The sequence below is a fragment of the Cicer arietinum genome, chromosome 4 (genome assembly GCF_000331145.2).
Source record: "Cicer arietinum cultivar CDC Frontier isolate Library 1 chromosome 4, Cicar.CDCFrontier_v2.0, whole genome shotgun sequence".
Taxonomy (NCBI): domain Eukaryota; kingdom Viridiplantae; phylum Streptophyta; class Magnoliopsida; order Fabales; family Fabaceae; genus Cicer; species Cicer arietinum.
Genome location: NC_021163.2, coordinates 5,034,190 through 5,050,791, shown reverse-complemented (window position 1 = coordinate 5,050,791; position 16,602 = coordinate 5,034,190). Strand labels below are relative to the sequence as shown.

General features: G+C 36.5%; 1 protein-coding gene and 1 pseudogene across 3 annotated transcripts in view; one reads left to right on the top strand and one right to left on the bottom strand.

Moving 5' to 3' along the window:
- Positions 1-16,599, bottom strand: part of LOC101491023 (uncharacterized) — a 36,433-nt gene extending 19,834 nt beyond the window's left edge. For all 3 annotated transcript variants that reach the window (XM_012714473.3, XM_012714474.3, XM_004495721.4), the window contains exons 1-14: positions 16,495-16,599; positions 15,840-16,025; positions 15,487-15,576; positions 5,095-5,168; positions 4,188-4,343; positions 3,873-3,993; positions 3,626-3,681; positions 2,276-2,330; positions 2,117-2,173; positions 1,918-2,019; positions 1,520-1,600; positions 1,356-1,408; positions 619-688; positions 293-356 (exon numbers count right to left, since the gene is read on the bottom strand). In XM_012714473.3, coding sequence (XP_012569927.1) covers positions 293-356; positions 619-688; positions 1,356-1,408; positions 1,520-1,600; positions 1,918-2,019; positions 2,117-2,173; positions 2,276-2,330; positions 3,626-3,681; positions 3,873-3,993; positions 4,188-4,343; positions 5,095-5,168; positions 15,487-15,576; positions 15,840-16,025; positions 16,495-16,599 — 1,270 coding nt within the window. The remainder of the gene's footprint in view (positions 1-292; positions 357-618; positions 689-1,355; positions 1,409-1,519; positions 1,601-1,917; positions 2,020-2,116; positions 2,174-2,275; positions 2,331-3,625; positions 3,682-3,872; positions 3,994-4,187; positions 4,344-5,094; positions 5,169-15,486; positions 15,577-15,839; positions 16,026-16,494) is intronic.
- Positions 6,743-7,648, top strand: LOC140920175 (molybdopterin biosynthesis protein CNX1-like; annotated as a pseudogene).
- Positions 16,600-16,602: the final 3 nt, after the last annotated feature.

The window sequence follows — 16,602 nt, the reverse complement described above, 5'->3', positions numbered from 1 at the left end:
TTTCCCTTTCCTCCTTCCCTTTTCCAAAACCCTCCCCTCCTAAACAGAGGCTAAGAGAAGTTGGCCTAATATAAAACAAGCAATTCTGAAAACAGGAAATGGTATCAACAAAGTATCATTCAATTACAAAATAGACAACAAAAAAACCCGCAGCAGGATTACTATCAGACTTTCCACTCTGCTCAATATGAAACTCTGGGTAAATAAAGAAAGTTAAAAGAAATAGTTGACTTCACAAAAGAAACAGATCTCAACAACATTGTTCCATCAAAATATGAAAATGAATGAATACCTTTGGCTTTGCTACTAAACATTCCTGCAACAGCTGCCAGGCTCTCCTCACTTGATTCTTGAACCTACAGAATGCATATGAAGTTTTTCTAACCAAAAACTTTATTTTCAAATATAGACAAAGGACAGAGACTCAGACTCCTGCCCCCCAAGTCTATGCATGGTATGTAGGGCTGGATGAGAAGATGTATTCTTTAAACTCAGCTGAAGAAATTAGGCAGTGTTCAAAGCAATCAACCAGAGATATGCAATTCAATTTTTCTTTGTACCTTGACCAAACTACATGACAGTGAAAAGTGAATGGATTTATCTGCTGTGAAACCATACCTGTACATTTGAAACAACCCTAGCAAGAGCTTTGACCATTCCCTCCACAACATTTGTATTCTTAGGGTGCCTACAATGCCAATGGATAGCAGCAATGAAAATAATATCCTATCTTGAATCATATCTAATGACAAACCATTTATAACTCCAACTCCTTCTAAAAGGCCTGACCTAAGTTTTATATCATACATGATACAACCAGAAATATGAAGGGGGAAAAAAACTTCAAAGATACTATCTCTCTGTGCATATAAGAAATGTTAACTCCTTCAAAACATGCATGGGTAGAACACCAAGATAAGCCACGTATATATCCTAACACAAAACAAGTATACGGGCAACAAGACACCCTTAAAGACCCCAAGCCACATGCACCAAAGAATTTCATAAACAGCATGCTGTCATAAAGGCTTCAAGGATATATATATATACACACACACACACACAAATACTCAACTACGGTTTAAGCCCTTCTACAAAAGCTCTATCAGTTTCTTGATCATATGAACAAACTGGATGTAGCTATACTTTCTGAAGACTCCCCGATTCTATATAAATCTAAATCTAAAAATTTAATGGTCAAAAAGCAATAAGCTATCTTGAAAAGTTTCACGCGACAAGCATACTGGTAGGACAGAAAAAATTAATTTTACACCATACTGATAGACCAAGGCTTTCTAGCATTGTGCATAATATAATCAGAGTTTATTACACTCATATACATATATTAAACTTACATATCAAAATTTTGGAAAAGAATCCGTAGTGTCCGGGCCTCGACACAAAATCCCTACACAGTACACACCACCATTTTTCGGTCGTTAGATTAAAGACTTGCAGAGTAAATCAACAACTCATACAAAAGGAAATAAAAAATAATAATACAACATAACTACATTACCCTCAAAATCTCAAGAACAAGAATGCGATGCCATAATGGCAAATCAAGAAAAGTAGCCTTGAGTAACATACTGAGAAAAACCTGCACAGAAATCGAAACCTATTAGCATCTGTCAATTCTGTGAGATGCTATTTAGAAGATATCAAGGGGGTTGACAATAAAGGTCAACATAACAAAAGCTTTCTATCTTACACTATCAACAAAAAGTTATATTCCAGTTGGGGCATGACTTCATGCATGCTTAGAAGTCAGGGACAGCGAACACTACATCATACAACACAATTGCCAACTCTCCCTGCCCCTCACGCCCAACTAAAAAACAAGACATTTGCACCAACCATTTCCCTAACTTAATTGGCAGGCCATGTGGCTAGATGGAAAAGGAAATAGACACTTGCCTCACACTCAGTGATAAGGGAAGAACTGTAAAGCCTTATAATATGAGCAACGGAGCGCAAGACCAAACGACGAAAGCTAGGCTCGCCAGCTTCTCCTTCGAGCTGATTGACATAATAAAAAAAAATATGAACAGTGTCCTTACACATAAAAAGCAGGGATTAAGAATCTCAATAGTGATATATCGTCATCATAGTGTACCTCAGCATTAGTACGAAGCGAAGTCATGAGAATTGAACATATCTGCCGTCGTAAAGCCTGACAAGTTTTGTGCAAATATATATTAAAAATATTAACAAGGTTCATGAGAATTGAACATATCTGCCGTCGTAAAGCCTGAATTACAATGAACATATTCACCTGTTCATAGGGTAACAAAGTTCTGAAAACAGCCACATAGTTGGACAAAATGAATCTGTAAAACATTTTCAGAATATCATCATGAAGATTAAGAGCAATGCAGAATCTTGCAGATTAATATATTGTTTCAGTAGAACAGTTCAATAGAATTTTCCATCCTGGTGAAGCCAATTCAAAAGCACTGTGGTGACCTAATTTGTATAACATACATTTATACGGCTCGAAATGTTATGTAAGTGGAAACAAATGAATGTATAATGTAAAACAATTTATTAGACTTTCAAATGTCAAAATCTAAAAAAAATAATCAGCCTAATTCCAACATAATAAAAAATAAAGTACAAGAGAGAATTTTCTATTAGAGAATGAATATCTGCATGAGGCTTGCAATAAACCAATTCAAAAGTTAAATAGAATTTTCCATCCTGGTGAAGCCAATTCAAAAGCACTGTGGTGACCTAATTTGTATAACATACGTTTATATGGCTCGAAATGTTATGTAAGTGTAAACAAATAAATGTATAATGTAAAACAATTTATTAGACTTTCAAATGTCAAAATCTAAAAAAAATAATCAGCCTCATTCCAACATAATAAAAAATAAAGTACAAGAGAGAATTTTCTATTAGAGAATGCATATCTGCATGAGGCTTGCGATAAACCATTATGAAGGGGGGAAATTGGAAAGCAATCACAATGCAAAAAGCTCAAAAGTCATCATTGTACAATAAGAAATTCTCAACTGATAAACCAATAATTTAATTTTAATTTACAAAAAAGTTATAGCTATATATGCAATTGGGTAATTTGACATATCAGTTTTCAAAAAAGTAAAAGACGGATTACGAATATGATGAGCATTATCTGTATTAAGCCACATTCTAATGACCAAAATCATTTAAAAAGATTAGAATATAATGAGATACCAAGGTGGACTACATGGTCTGTGTTAAGTAGGTCAAAAAGAGCCCTTACTCTTTTTTGACAAAAAAAATATCACCAGAATGGGAGGTCAGAAAATACATCAAGAGGGGTGAAGAGTGGAGATAATTATTTCCATTTTGCAACAATTTTGATTTCCTGTTTTGTTTTAGAGAACATGAAAAAGAAGAACTTCGCTTTTTTCAACCAAAGAAGAAAGACACGATAAAATAAATAAACACTACTGCAAACATTTCTTGTGAATACAAAAATATTAATATTTATCATGGATTCATGGTTCACTCAGATGACATCTAAGCATAAGAAAACAAAGGAATATATAACTGATTCCTCGTATCTCAATCAAAATATCTGATCAATAAGTAGCTGGAAAATCACATACACCAGACATTTCAAAATATTTCTTACTCTAGAATATCAAGTGCAAATGTCCTCTGAATAATATTTACGCGTAACCAAATTGCCTGTAGAATAAAACAGAAGTTGATGTCATCCAGTAAGAAATGGCATTTAATTAAGTATCAGCATCATCACTAATTGAATGAATTAAAAATGAGCGCTTAAACAGGTTTCTTAAGACCCACAGACAAGAAATTCAAACAAAATGGAGATAATACTAGGAGGAGGGAAAAAAAGGTTCCAAATAAGCACATACAGATCCACCTGCAGCAAGAGATGTCAGGTCTTCAAGCAAACGCAGCCCAAGTTTCCCAGTTTCAGTCAACGTCTCCCTCATCACTGGAGGACCTCCACGTGTAGATTCATGATCTAATGAGCTGCATGATTATTAACATGATATAAGTTCAAATCGTGAGAGTTACATAGTTTACATGAGAAAACACTAATAAACAAGTCTTAATTAAGAACCCCCTATATAAAAGTAAAAATTAAGATACATGCCCCCTTTAAACTGCAAAAAACAATAAAAGAATAATGATCGGTAATTGTATTCATAAAGGGGAAAGCATACTCAGTCAAATTGATGCTACGGTTAACATCACCAGTAACTGAACTAGTCCGTGAGAGCTGGCTTCCAAAACCAAATTTGCCGGCAGGAAGAGACTCAGCCAAAACTACACGATCAAAAATCAAGGCCACTGCCTGCCTGAAGGTAGCTGCAGCAGTACTGCAAAATAATTGCATACAAACACACATATAGGATGCAAAATCTAGTTGAAGGATGCAAAATCTAGTTGATTGTAACATTAGATATTTATACATATGACACGATCAAATTACACCAGGTGTTAAACTTACAGGCTTACACCAATTAATAACATCATGTAGGATATGAAATTTACCAATCCAAATGTTGAATTCAAAGTTATTAAAAAGTAGGCGAAGTCTATAAATATTCATGCATATCAAAAACTAATTAACACTCCATCAAACTAATTTTTGTTGACTAGAGTAATATATTATTTAATAGATAAATAAATGTTCCTTATTAGATAACACATTTACAGCCACATTATTTAAAATTTGATATACATCATCACGAAGATAATATCTCATCATTGATCATACAACAGTTGGATTGGTAAATTTTATTTTCTAAATGAAGTATTTAAATAGTGTCGGTCTCCAAGTTTGATACCCCCACGTCATTTGATCCGGTCCCTACAAAAGGGCTTTTTATATGAGAGGGTGGAAGGAATAGATCATGGCCATATTTCATACATGGATGGCCGAGATGGGAAGTTATTTAACGGTCACATGATTACTTAAAAAGTCACACTTTATGTTATAATCTTAACTATTTATAGACTTATAGTTCAATATATTGACCAAGATTTACTCCTCCTGCTGTTACATAAAAGAGAGTCCTCTTAAGAGTGTGTGTGTGTAAAACAAGATGTATGTGCGTGTGCACTTACTTCCGCACACTGTCAGAAGATCGACTGTTTTCAAGAAGCCTGAGACAGATACCAAGAGCTTGAGACATAGTATCCTGAAATTAACAAGATACAGTGATAAAAAGTCAGAAACATATGTAAAGGTGATTCCAGCCTGTTTTTTTATATGAAAACATTGAAATTGTGCAGAACTTGGACTGCAAAAATATCACAAAGCTAGTCTCCTGTATCATTTTTATCAGCATTTTCATTTCATTAATCAGATAATGATTTGGCTATTTGGCTGTGTCAAGAATTAGAATAAAATTATATTTATTGAAACTTGAAATATATTAGTAATACATCAGATATATTTATACTAGATTACTAAACAACCAAATCCTATTAGCACTCATATATAACTAAATCCCTACTAGTACTCCTATATAACTGAATCCCTATACTTGAGGGATATTAAACAGAAACATATTTTGACACTCCCCCTCAAACTGGTGAATAGGTGTTCTCCATTCCCAGCTTGAATACAATTCTTTCAAAGTTGCTACTGTTTATCCCTTTAGTTAGAAGATCTGCAAGATTGTCATGGGAGTAACTATATGGAGTGCAAATTAGGCCAAAAAGAAATCTCAAGTTGCTGCAATGAAGGCAGTAAAAAGGGCCACAATGAAGGTGGCTAAGAAATAGAAACCGCAATGAAGGCGGCAAAAGGACCACAATGAAGGTGTCTAAGAAATAGAAACCGCAATGAAGGCGGTAGTTTTATGCGGAAGCAAGGGCCACAATGAAAGTGTCATTCGAAAACTCAATGGATCATAGTTTGGGACTCGTGTCATAGATGTTGACTGGGTATTGAGGATGATGTCGAGCATGTTGACAAACAATCTGATCATGGAGATGATAGTGATACCGATGGTGTCGTAGTGGAAGATGTTCCTTCTGAAGATGATGTTGACAAGGAAACAAATATTGCAGAAAGGTTCAGGATGCAAATAGTAAAGCATCTAAAGAGTCTGACAAGGTTTCAGGTGTTTCTAAGCCTGAAACTTTTGGTCCTGAACATCGGTCGATAGTGGAGTTTGCTCTTGATAAAGTTCAAGCATTGAAACTTCGGAACGCAAGGCTACAATCTCAGCAGCAGACTCCTTAGGATGACAACAAAGAACATGACAAACCGGCAAAGGATTTGATGCTGAATTCTTATAGTGCTCAAGGTGAAAGTAGTAATTGTCAATCTTCACAATCTGAAGACGATAACCAAGTTGAATCTGAAATGGCGAATGAACAAGGTACTAGCAATTATGGCCCATTTGTTCCCCCGCCTAATGACCCGGTGATTCTACTCCTGTCACTCAAACACTCCCTCCTCCTATTGACAAAACGTCCAGCCGGCATTGGTACAACACTCCCCCTCAAGCTAAAGTTTAACTTTAGCTTGCTACAAGAAAACAATGTTTTACTCCACAAAATAATAAAAAAGATGGAAAGGCAACTCAGGGATGCATTTGAAGTCGGAGAAAATTGCTATAAATATAGCCTAGCCTGATTGATCATCAGTCTGAGAGAAATTCATGGCAAGCAATTGAACAAAGCAAGCTCCGTTCTTCTAAAAGACTGCATTTGGAAGCTTCAAAACAATAATATTGGAGACTCAAAATATTTAAACTTGAATATGTTTCAAGGAGAGAGCGGCATGCTTCAGGGAGATAAAGGCACGAACAGTACATCACATCACATCATGAAAGGACTTCCAGAGGGGAACCGGAGACAGGTGCATGCATTCTCACGCACGGATTTGGTGGAGGCACGTAAGATCCATACATAGAGAAGATGGATGCGCGTGACAACGTGTGCAATGTTGGTTGGCGACGGTAAAGGTGTATCTTACTCCAACTGTTGTTGTTCTTTCTACTGGAGATGAGATTGTAGAGCCATCTACTGGGCATCTAAGTCGTGGTCAAATCAGGGACTCTAATCGTGCCATGCTGCTGGCAGCTGCAGTACAACATCACTGCAAAGTTGTGGACCGGGGTATTGCTAAGGATGATGAAGAATGTCAAGGAAGGACCTTGGATAAGGCTTTTGCTTTCATCTCTCTGTGGTCCCTGCTATACGTCAGGTTGCAGGGTGGATAAATCCTCATCATCTGAGAGTGCAAGCTCGACTTCAACAGCCCATAAAGATAGATCCCTTTTGACCAGAATATCATCGTGCCACTGTTATGTGGACCGAAAATGATGGAACAGGGAGCCCCGGTTTTGTCGCCGAGAGCACTGGTCACCAGAGGAGCAGTCGACTACTTAGTATGAAGTTAGCTAATGCCTTATTGGAGTTTCCAGCAACAGGCAGTGTTGTATCTGCTAGGACCCCTGTTGCAGCTATCATAATTTCTAACCTAAGACCCGTGGCTTTTGGCAAGAAGCATATATCATCAGAATCAACCTTTACTTTTCCAGCAATTAAATCAGATAAAATAACTACAGATTCTTATGGGGGTGCTGACGTCAGAGTGTCTATTCTTACAGTAAGTGATACAGTTGTTGTGGGGGCTGGCTCTGATCGAAGAACCTATACCTGATGGCGCTGATGCAGTTGTTCAAGTTGAAGATGCTGAAATGTCAACAATGGTGAAGAAAAGTCTCCACGCGTTAGAATATTGGTCACAACTACTCAAGGCAATGTATACGACCAATGGGAGTTGATATTGAGAAAGATGTTGTGGTCTTAACATCTGGAGAAATATTAGGTGCTTCTTAGATTGGCTTGCTTGCTACAGTTGGTGTGACCTAAACCTTGAAAGAGCAGTGCCATGAGCTTCTTGCTGCCAAGCAGGATTTGTTGCAGCATATGAAATCATCTGTTGGCATCTCGTTTACCGCTGAAGATGACGCTGCATTCAAGGGAAAGCGGTGCTTTTGAGGGAAGCTGTAGTGTCGTGGCTGGTTGCTAGAAAGGGAGCCGAAGTTGATGGTGACAAATGACTGTATGAAGCCAAAAAATTGAAACACTGAAAAAAGTGGTGTTGCCGGCGGCATTTGCCGCCGCTGGCAGCGGTAGTGAAGCACAAAGACAGATCACAAAATCAGAACTTGCTCTGATACCATGTCAAGAATTAGAATAAAATTATATTTATTGAAACTTGAAATATATTAGTAATACATCAGATATATTTATACTAGATTACTAAACAACCAAATCCTATTAGTACTCATATATAACTAAATCCCTACTAGTACTCCTATATAACTAAATCCCTACTAGTACTCCTATATAACTAAATCCCTACTAGTACTCCTATATAACTAAATCCCTACTAGTACTCCTATATAACTAAATCCCTACTAGTACTCCTATATAACTAAATCCCTACTAGTACTCCTATATAACTAAATCCCTACTAGTACTCCTATATAACTAAATCCCTACTAGTACTCCTATATAACTAAATCCCTACTAGTACTCCTATATAACTAAATCCCTACTAGTACTCCTATATAACTAAATCCCTACTAGTACTCCTATATAACTAAATCCCTACTAGTACTCCTATATAACTAAATCCCTACTAGTACTCCTATATAACTAAATCCCTACTAGTACTCCTATATAACTAAATCCCTACTAGTACTCCTATATAACTAAATCCCTACTAGTACTCCTATATAACTAAATCCCTACTAGTACTCCTATATAACTAAATCCCTACTAGTACTCCTATATAACTAAATCCCTACTAGTACTCCTATATAACTAAATCCCTACTAGTACTCCTATATAACTAAATCCCTACTAGTACTCCTATATAACTAAATCCCTACTAGTACTATGATTATAAATTGATCATAGAAAATAAATCAAGATACTCTAATATAATATAAAAGATATTATAAGATATTATAAGATATTTTCTAATATTCTAACACTCCTCCTCAAGCTAAAACTTACAAAGTTTTAGCTTGTTACAAGAAAACAATGTTTTGCTTCGCAAAATAATAATAAAAAAGGTGGAAAGGCAACTCAGGGATGCAGGTCAAGTCGGAGAGAATTGCTATAAATACAGCTAGCCAGATAGCCGGAATGATCATCAGCATGAGAGAAATTCATGGCAAGCAGTTGAACAAAGCAAGGTCCGTCCTTCTAAAAAACTGCATTTGGAAGGTTCAAACCAATAATATCAGAGACTCAAAATATTTAAACTTGAATTTGCTTCAAGGAGAGAAAGGCAAGGCCAGTACATCTGGGACAAAGATGGGGCCAGTGTATCTGGGATAAATTGCCAAGTTGTATGCATGTGGTTCGAAAGAAAAAAACTTAAAACAGATCTGAAACCAGGAAGGAAAACTTAAAACAGATTTGAAAACATTATGCCGGAAAGCGGACAGACGCGCCTGAGCTCGAGGCTGTTGGTGGCGGCGCATGAGATAAACACGGCGGATCTTGGAGGCACATGAGCGCGTGTGGAGCAACTTTTGACCTAAAAGAAAATCTGGGTTGTGTAGATTGGGAGATTCCGCACACAATGGAAGTGGTTGTGTCGGAAAAATTTTCCAGCAGCGACGACATGCAGCAACAACAGATGGCAGCAGTAGGAGACGGGACAGCAGCAACGATAGGCAGTAGCAGACGGCAGCAGCGACAGATCTACTCGCATGAGAGATTTGCAGCGCGTGTGATTGGCGACGCGCTTTTGGGCATGACCTGATCTGGAGATGACTGTTGTTCGCAGGAAAATTTGCCGGAAATAGTGGCAGCGGCGGCAGAAACAAATTGAATGGAAATCGAGTGAAACGTGTCGGAATGTTGGAAAAGAGAAACTATGATTATATTCCCTAACTGTTGGGAACTCGGCAGCGGAATAGAGGCGGGATCGTTCAAGGAGGATCGAAATAGGCTCTAGATACCATGTTGAAGTTGTAGGATTTTAGAGAAAATGAGGAGAGAAAATAATAAGGGTTTGAATATTATTGATAATAGCTTAATGCTGACTTTATTACAAAAGATTCAATACTAATATCTATTTATAGAGAAACATAGACTCAATCCTAAATCAGAAACAAATCATAATAATAAAGAGAGATATTCTAAGATTCTCTATGATTATAAATTGATCATAGAAAATAAATCAAGATACTCTAATATAATATAAAAGATATTATAAGATATTATAAGATATTTTCTAATATATTAACAGTACTCATATAACTAAATCCCTACTAGTACTCTTATATAACTGAATCCCTATACTTGAGGGATATTAAACAGAAACATATTTTGACAGGCTAAATATTGTATTACATGGTTTGTCCAACCACTATGCCCCAAATGCCCTGGGTGTATAAAAAACTTGACCTTAAAATCTAACCAACCATTTTTCATAATGTTATGGCGTCAGACTTGCTCGTTCTACTCAGAGAAGCATACAAATCTTCACCAAATATAATGAATTTCTATTCAATATAATGCTTATATTGGTGTAGGTGCAAGGTATGGGCAGTATGTAGGACTAAGATAAATACTACATAATACATAGTTCGGATGGAATATGGTCTACTAGCAATTTGAGCTGTGGATCGAGTTTCTGTTTTCACATAACCCAGACATGCAAGGGCGGAGGGAAGGGGAGACCGGCAGGTGCACCGGTCCCCCATGTTATATATAGTCAATTAATATATAGTCTTGTGATAAGTTAAATACTACTATTAAGCAATTTTTACATAAAAATACAGTTAAATATATATTTTATTAATCATTTTGATTTACGAATGTGTCTTTTATTAGTTAATTTAGACATGCAAGGCAGAGAGAAGGGAGGACCGGAAGGTGCCACGGTCCCCCAAGTTATATAGTCAATTAATATATGGTCTTGTGATAAGTTAAATACTACTATTAAGCAATTTTACATAAAAATACATTTAAATATATATTTTATTGATCATTTTGATCTACAAATGTGTCTTTCATTAGTTAATTTAGTTCTCAAGTGTGTCTTTTATTAGTTAATTTGGTCCATAAAATCACTAACAAAAGAGGAGTTTGATGATGTGTTTAAATTCGACACATTCAAGATTATAGTGACCGCACCTCACATTTCAAAAACCAAAATAAATTTTTACTTTTATATAAATATTATAGTTTTAGTCAAGGCTCCCTCAGTAATAACTCTAGGCTCCGCCATTGTTGACATGTACTCCGATTTGAAAGAATGGTTTAATTTAATATTTTGTAGCTTTTATTTTGTTAATTTTCATTTATCTAAGATAAACTTGGAAATGCGACATCTTTTTGGTGACTTGAGATAGAAAAACGGGAAAGGCTTAATTATATAGCTTCTCCAGGCTTGTAAGCTAGTGCGATTGATTTGTCTGAGGATTCACAACCCAAGTGAACATCTCTGCTTCTTGAGTTTCAGGAACTTCACTTCAAATAGAAAATGAAGTAGATGTTAAACAATAGGCTTAAAAAGACGCAAAATTCTTGTTTTCTTCACAGCGAAGCTGGAAGAAGAAGAAGACATACTTTTAAACAAGTTGGACGCAAAGGGCGAAAGAGCTGGTAAAAAATGATAGAATCTACAAATTTCTATTGGGGCTTAACAAAGATCTTGATGAAGTGCGTGGAAGAGTTCTCGGAACCAAACCACTTCAAAAAATCCGATAAGTGTTCTCATAAGTGAGAAGAGAAGAAAGTAGGAGGAAACTCATGCTGGCAAATCCTATTTCATCCCCTATCAATTGAAGGTTCAGCAATGGCAGCAAAGGGAAACCAATTTCACCCAACGAGTTCAACTCAAAGAAGGAACCGGCATTGGTGTGAACACTGCAGGAAATCTGGTTACACTAAGGACACTTGTTGGAGCATTCACAGAAAGCCATCAGGAGTGAAACCATTTTGCAACAAGGAAAAAAGAGGCAATGCAGCACATGCCCACAAGAAACAGAGGATAAACTTAATCCATCTCCCTTCAGCAAACAGCAAATGGAAGCTCTGCAGAAAATGCTCCAACAAGCTATGCTTACTACAACGAAAAATGGTACAACTGCAGTAGCTCAAAAAGGTAATTTTTTGCATGCTTTACACACTAGCACAGGAAAGTCAAAATCATGGATCATAGACTCAGAAGTCTCAGATCACATGACTGGAGATATAATTGTATTTGACACTTATTCTCATTTCCATAATAACTCCACCATTCGGATTGCTAATGGTACCCTGTCAAAAGTTACTGGTACAGATTCAGTTGTGATTTCAAAAAATATTATTTAAGATTTTGTATTGTATGTGCCCAAACTTGATTGCAATTTGTTGTCTATTAGCAAACCTACCAAAGATTTGATATGTGTTACTAAATTTTCCTCTGATCTGTGCGAAATTCAGATTTTGGAGTCGGAGAAGACGATTGGCAATGCTAAAGAATGGACTGGACCCTACCACCTGCAAGTTGAAGATTATTCTAAAGAATTTAAAGTCAATTCTTGTGTAGTAGTTTCTCCAAATAATGAGAAATCTATAATGTTGTGGCATTATCGATAAGGTCACCCAAATTTCATGTACTTAGAGAAAATGTTCCCCTCATTATTCAATAAAAATCTAAGGAGTTTCCAATGTGAAGCTTGTCAATTATCCAAACATACCCGATGCACATACTCACCTCAACCATATAAACCCTCTCAACCTTTCTCCTTAATTCACAGTGATGTATGGGGGTCATCCCGAGTCAACGACATTATTGGTGCTAGATGATTTGTTACAATCATTGATGACCACACAAGAGTCACATGGGTATTTCTTATGAAAGAGAAATCAGAAGTTGGAAAATTATTTGAGTTTTTTCACAATATGGTGCAAACACAATTACAAACAAAAATTAAAGTGCTCAGAATTGACAATGGTCACGAATATTTTAATTCAGCACTAGAGTCCTACCTTAAAACCCATGGAATTATACACCAGAGTTCATGTGTAGATACCCCCCTAAAAAAATGGGGTCGCAGAGAGGGAAAATAGGCCCCTTTTGAAAGTAACAAGATCTCTCATGCTAGCCACCAATGTACCAAAACATTTTTGGGGAGAAGTTGTCCTTTCAGCCACCTATCTCATAAATACAATGCCTTCATGTATCCTTAACTTTGACACCCTTTATTCCATTCTCCAAACTCTCTTTCCATCCAGCAGAATTCTCACCTCAATTCCCTTGAAAATATTTGGATGTTTAGCCTTTGTTCACAACTTAAACCCTTACTGCAGCAAATTTGACCCAAAATCAATAAAATGAGTTTTTCTTGGCTATTCACCTCACCAAAAAGGATATAGGTGCTACTCCCCCACAACTAGAAGATTTTACTACACTATGGATCTGACTTTCTTTGAGAATCAACCTTATCACTCAAAAGTAGGAATTCAGGGGGAGAATACATTAAACCTGAACGAAAACGCATAATTCCAATTTTGGGGATTTGAGATAACCGAACCTGTTCTCGAAATTACACCAGCAGAACCAGAAAATTCCATACCAACAGAACCACAAAATTCCATACCGACAGAACCACAAAATTCCACACCAGCAGAACTAGTTCTTGAAACTGCACCTAAAGAAATTTATGCACAAGAAGCTGACTGGCAAGTCTACACTAGGAGGAGGAAAAGCAAACAGGCGGTAGAGTCAAACACAGCTCTAATGCAAAGCCATGAATCCAACCAGGCTCTAGAAAATGGAATCTCATCCGGTAATACTATTCCCAACTCAGAACTTGTCAATATGAGTTTAACTGACAGTGATATTCCTACTGCACTAAGAAAAGGGACGAGAACTTGTACTCAACACCCTATTGAAAGATATGTCTCATGGGAAATTATCACAAGGATACGAGGCATTTGTAGCAGCACTTGACAGCACCTATATTCCACGAAATATTCAAGAAGCCCTCCACTTGAGGGAAGTTGTAACAGAAGAGCTTCATGCGTTGATTAAAAAAAACACTTGGGAAAATACTGTTCTACCAGAGGGGAAGAAGCAGGTTGGCTATAAGTGGATATTCTCTATCAAATACAATGTTGATGGGAGCATAAATCGATACAAGGCGTGATTAGTGGCAAAGGGATTCATCCAATCATATGACATAGAAAATGAAGAGACATTTGCTCTAGTGGCCAAACTTAACTCAGTACGAGTCATATTATCCTTGGCTGCAAATTTGGATTGGCCACTACACCAGCTAGACATTAAAAACGCCTTCCTAAATGATGAGTTAGAAGAGGAAGTATACATGCAAATGCAAATTCCCCCAGGACTTGAATCATCCAGCACTTGTCAACCCAAAAACACATCCATGTTCATCTTCTTCTTCTCTAGATGTTGTTGGCTACGCCCCCTTTTGCTCATAAAAAAAGTAATAAGATGTGTGGGTACCAATTCATTTATGTGAAGTTCGAACAGAACAAATTGTATGTCATTTTTTTCTTATGCACTGTAGCAGTATGATTATCAGTCCAGATTATAAACCCCTTTGAATTAAGAAACTCAAAATATAAGCCTATATAAACCCAACGTACAAGATAGAAAAGAGAACACATACAATATATTTCCCATTATCATCTTGCTGCAATTTAGAAAGAAAAACCATTGCGTGAGTGAGTAGAAGAAATGGATTCATTGACAACAATGTCAATGGCGATGACATACGTGAGTGGGTGAGTAGAAGAAATGGGTTCGGTGGCAACAATGTCAATGGCGATGACAACACTCTGTTTCACCAAATCATATAGAGGATGAAGATGGATGTGATTTTGGGTTGAAGAAGATGGATGTGATTTTGGGTTGAAGAAGATGATGAAGAAGATGATGAAGAAGAGGATGAATGTGAATGTGTTTCTCGTTAGGTTTATGTCCCCAGTTTTTGTTTTTCCTTTTCTTTTTAATAAATTTTTTTTCACTTAAAAAAAACTAATTAATAAATATATTTTGCTGATTTGGACTTGTCACGTCGGCATTTAACAGCCATGTGGCATTTTTTTTAACATAAACGGACTATAACATAAGGTCAAACATTGCAAACTGAATGACTTAAAGACCAAATCGGAAAGAAAAAAAAAACTTAAAAGACCCAAGCGAAACTAAGTTAAACTTAAAGGACCAAAATTGCATTTTATCCTAAAAATTAAATATATATATTTATTATTGCCGCTTTGACCTTGATCGGGCCTTTGAACCTCGAACCGGTACCTACACTGGTTCAATGTCGAATTTGGTTTTGATTATCTCGCATATCACAATACATAGTCCTTATTTAGATCTATCACTTTTGTTTTGAACAATATCTATCTACAATCAGCTTAACTGCTAAATTCCAAGCCCAGCTATAATATAGTTTACAAATGGAAAACAGTAGCACATATATAGTTCATGTTGTTGAATCTGACCTCGTTTTCGGGGTGTAAACGTGACTGAAATATTATTGATATTGTTTGTAGAGTCTTCAGCTGAACACCCTCATCCGCCATTTCAGCATGCTGCAGGGGACAGAAGAGGAGAGGGGAGAAATTATTGGCAGTTTATCAATGCATGAGTAAGCCTCCATACTTGAATAAACTAAATTATCAAATTCCAGCTCTTGCATAAATCCGCAATTATTGAACTCAATCATCAAATCAAAGTAGTAATCAAACATAGCTAAGCTACAAAATAAACATTATGACACAATCGATATGGCCCAAAGTTATATCTCAATGTAAATTTTGAAACCATAATACGATCTAACTAGTTTTAAGCTTACGTCTTTCAATGTAGATAAAATCTCCCTCAGAGCAGATGGAGAAACGGCATCATGAGATATCAGTTTCTGGAGACACGAGAGTCCAATAATGCTAAGCTTGATAGTTCGAACCTCACACGCCATCAAAAAGATTCGTAATATGTCGTCATTATGAGCAATTTCGCTAGGACTTGATAATGTACGAAGCTGCAAGTAAGAGATGTAAAGATTTAACAATTGCCATTTTTATCTAGAGGAAAAACTATATTCTTAGTATTATAACACTTTCTCCATCTAACATAATAAAATCGGAACGTTGCCAACGAATTTTCCCTTACTGAAGCTTTCCTAAATATTGACCCGAGCATCATTCAACAATTGCCAATTAAAGGTGTTACTCGTTGACATTGCTTTAAAATAAAAGCTACTGTAATTCAATCATGTCAGCGACATTTGAATAATTACGATGATCTACCAGCCAAAAGTGGAAATGGAAATCGAAAGAATCACATTATTCTTCCTTTAAAATCAGTTCATAAACTAACTTAACACTGCAGCACGACCGTCCTAATTGAAAAAACGACTCACAATGCACCAGAATGTTCAGATGTTAGCTAGAACCAAATGCAATTCGAAAGCAATAATAATAGAAGAAAATTCAACAGTGAAGAGTAACCTTGAGGATTGCGTGCTCCGCGCCGTCTTTAACAGCAGGATAGCGACGGCGAGCTTCGGCGGAGAGAGCACGGAGGTCGGATTCCAAGACCGCCATGAAAGCCATCTC